This window comes from Haliotis cracherodii, unplaced genomic scaffold (assembly GCF_022045235.1).
Source record: "Haliotis cracherodii isolate W230 unplaced genomic scaffold, xgHalCrac1.p SCAF_19, whole genome shotgun sequence".
In the NCBI taxonomy this organism is placed as follows: Eukaryota; Metazoa; Mollusca; class Gastropoda; order Lepetellida; family Haliotidae; genus Haliotis; species Haliotis cracherodii.
This window is the reverse complement of record NW_027266274.1, coordinates 14,761,180-14,764,121: the sequence shown is the minus strand read 5'-3', so window position 1 is coordinate 14,764,121 and position 2,942 is coordinate 14,761,180. Positions and strand designations below refer to the sequence as shown.

The window sequence follows — 2,942 nt, the reverse complement described above, 5'->3', positions numbered from 1 at the left end:
TTATGCTTTTTTTAATTCCTTATTAATTTGATCTAGAATTGGACAAGAATTATTTTTTCAACTCCTGTAGGTAAAACACAATCATCTAAAGATGAAAGCAGTGTTTGTAATATATCGGTTTAAAACAATAACGAAATATATACAATAGAAATGGTCGGTTTCTTACGAAAGCCATTTCAGTACCAGACAGACATTCAGTATTGAGACCTCTAGCATCCAAACACACACGTGGTATGTATAATTTATTCACCTTATTATTCTAGGTATCCTATTTGAGTATATATTTATTTCCACCGTCTCCGTGGTCTAGTGGCAGAGCGTCGGCCCAGAGAACGAAAGGTCCGGGGTTCGATCCCTGGTCGCATCATACCAAAAGACTTTCAAAGATGGTACTTGTTACCCTGCCTGGCCCTCGGCAAAACAAGGACCGTATACTGTGTTTGAGTTGGGTATTCACGTTAAACTGCGACATGGTATCTCAGTGGGCACAGCACTATAGAATCGGCATTAGTCCGGAATAGTACAAGCAATGTACGTTGCTAGATAAATGCATCTTTGACGCCACGCCAAACAATATTTCACCCCATCTCACATATTCAGTTCAGCCTGAACAAGTTTAAAAAAATAAGATTGTGAGGTCCGTTTTTGTTCTTACAGGTAAAACACCATGGGCGTTATGCGTGTTGAGCACTACGGAATATGCCCTGGTCCTCGCTGACTCAAACCAGCATTAAACACTGACACCCTACACAATCTAAGGATTTCTCTATTTAATCTGAGAATAAAAGTTAACAATCGACTGTGTACACAAAACATTAGTCAACGCATTTATCTTTTTCCTTTTGGCGTTGTCCTTCAGTGTTGTGTAAGTGTATTCTCCAAGAAACCGACGGGTAAGGTTTCACAGCTTAGAATTGTCTCTCTCTGCGGCGTTCGGGGATGTATCGCTCTGTTGGTTTCTTAAAGTTCTTCAGTAAAAAGATCCTTGAGGTATAAGGTCAGGTCATGTGTGTATAGTTGGCCTCTCGCCATACTTCAGGTAATGAATAGGAAATTATTTTAATGGCGTAGTTTGAGATCGGAACGGTTATCAGAATCCTAAGGGCATGGCAGGAATGTAATTGGATTTTTCTCTATTGTGTACTTGTGGTCAGAAGGACCTCGAATGCAATTTTTTAGAGATGAATAAATTATTGAGAGAAGCTTGAGTACTTTTTGCCATATTTTAAGTGTTGATTATAACCATGCTCGCTGTAACGAGACGAGGGGGCATCAGCTGCTGACAGTGAATACTGAGTAATATGGGCAGTTGCGTTAACCGTTTCCCTTGGTACAGTACATGATACAATATCATCACAGATATATGTTCAAGCTTGTTACCTGTGTCCATCACAGATAGATGTTCAAGCTTGTTACCTGTGTCCATCACAGACACATGTTCAAACTTGTTACCTGTGTCCATCACAGATATATGTTCAAGCTTGTCATCTGTGTCCATCAGAGGCATATGTTCAAACGTGTTACCTGTGTCTTTCACAGATAGATGTTCAAGCTTGTTACCTGTGTCCATCACAGATAGATGTTCAAGCTTGTTACCTGTGTCCATCAACGATATATGTTCAAACTTGTTACCTGTGTCCATCAACGATATATGTTCAAACTAGTTACCTGTGTCCATCAACGATATGTGTTCAAACTTGTTACCTGTGTCCATCAACGATATATGTTCAAACTTGTTACCTGTGTCCATCACAGATAGATGTTCAAGCTTGTTACCTTTGTCCATCACAGACATATGTTCAAATTTGTTACCTGTGTCCATCACAGATAGATGTTCAAGCTTGTTACCAGTATCCATCACAGATATATGTTCAAGCTTGTTACCAGTATCCATCACAGATAGATGGTGAAGCTTGTTACCTGTGTCCATCAGAGGCATATGTTCAAACGTGTTGCCTGTGTCTTTCACAGATAGATGTTCAAGCTTGTTACCTGTGTCCATCACAGATATATGCTCAAGCTTGTTACCAGTATCCATCACAGACAGCTCATCCGGCGTATAACCCGTATCCAAAACAGATCGTTTGACTTACAGAAAATATGCATGTTCAAGGTTTATAAAAAATAAACATCATAACAATTCCATTAAGGTACTAGCAAATCCATTAAAAGTGAGCTACTTTGATTTAATTTGCAGATTTGCAGATTTCAAGCTTGTTACCTGTATCCATCACAGATAGATGGTCAAGCTTGTCACCTGTGTCCATCACAGACATATGTTCAAGCTTGTTACCTGTGTCCATAAGAGATATATGTTCAAGCTTGTTACCAGTATCCATCACAGATAGATGGTCAAGCTTGTCACCTGTGTCCATCACAGATAGATGTTCAAGCTTGTCACCTGTGTCCATCACAGATAGATGTTCAAGCTTGTCACCTGTGTCCATCACAGACATATGTTCAAGCTTGTTACCTTTGTCCATCAGAGGCATATGTTCAAACGTGTTGCCTTTGTCTTTCACAGATAGATGTTCAAGCTTTTTACCTGTGTCCATCACAGATATATGCTCAAGCTTGTTACCAGTATCCATCACAGATAGATGGTCAAGTTTGTCACCTGTGTCCATCACAGATAGATGTTCAATCTTATTACCTGTGTCCATCACAGATAGATGTTCAAGCTTGTTTCCAGTGTCCATCACAGACAGCTCATCCGGCGTATAACCCGTATCCAAAACAGATCGTTTGACTTACAGAAAATATGCATGTTCAAGGTTTTTAAAAAATAAACATAATAACAATTCCATTAAGGCACTAGCAAATCCATTAAAAGTTAGCTACTTTGATTTAATTTGCAGATTTGCAGCTGATTGAAATGAATTGAAATCCCATTGGCAATATTCCAGCCATGAAACAATCCTCTCTTACACCATTCTAATATG

The 2,942-nt window shown here is 39.2% G+C and overlaps 1 protein-coding gene across 1 annotated transcript; it reads right to left on the bottom strand.

The window, feature by feature from the left end:
- Positions 1 to 601: 601 nt before the first annotated feature.
- Positions 602 to 2,699, bottom strand: LOC139466974 (major royal jelly protein 5-like). Its single transcript, XM_071248687.1, has 4 exons — positions 2,222 to 2,699; positions 1,669 to 1,992; positions 1,381 to 1,560; positions 602 to 606 (listed from the first exon to the last, which is right to left on the bottom strand). Exons 1-4 carry the CDS (start codon positions 2,697 to 2,699, stop codon positions 602 to 604), a joined length of 987 nt encoding a protein of 328 aa, XP_071104788.1.
- Positions 2,700 to 2,942: the final 243 nt, after the last annotated feature.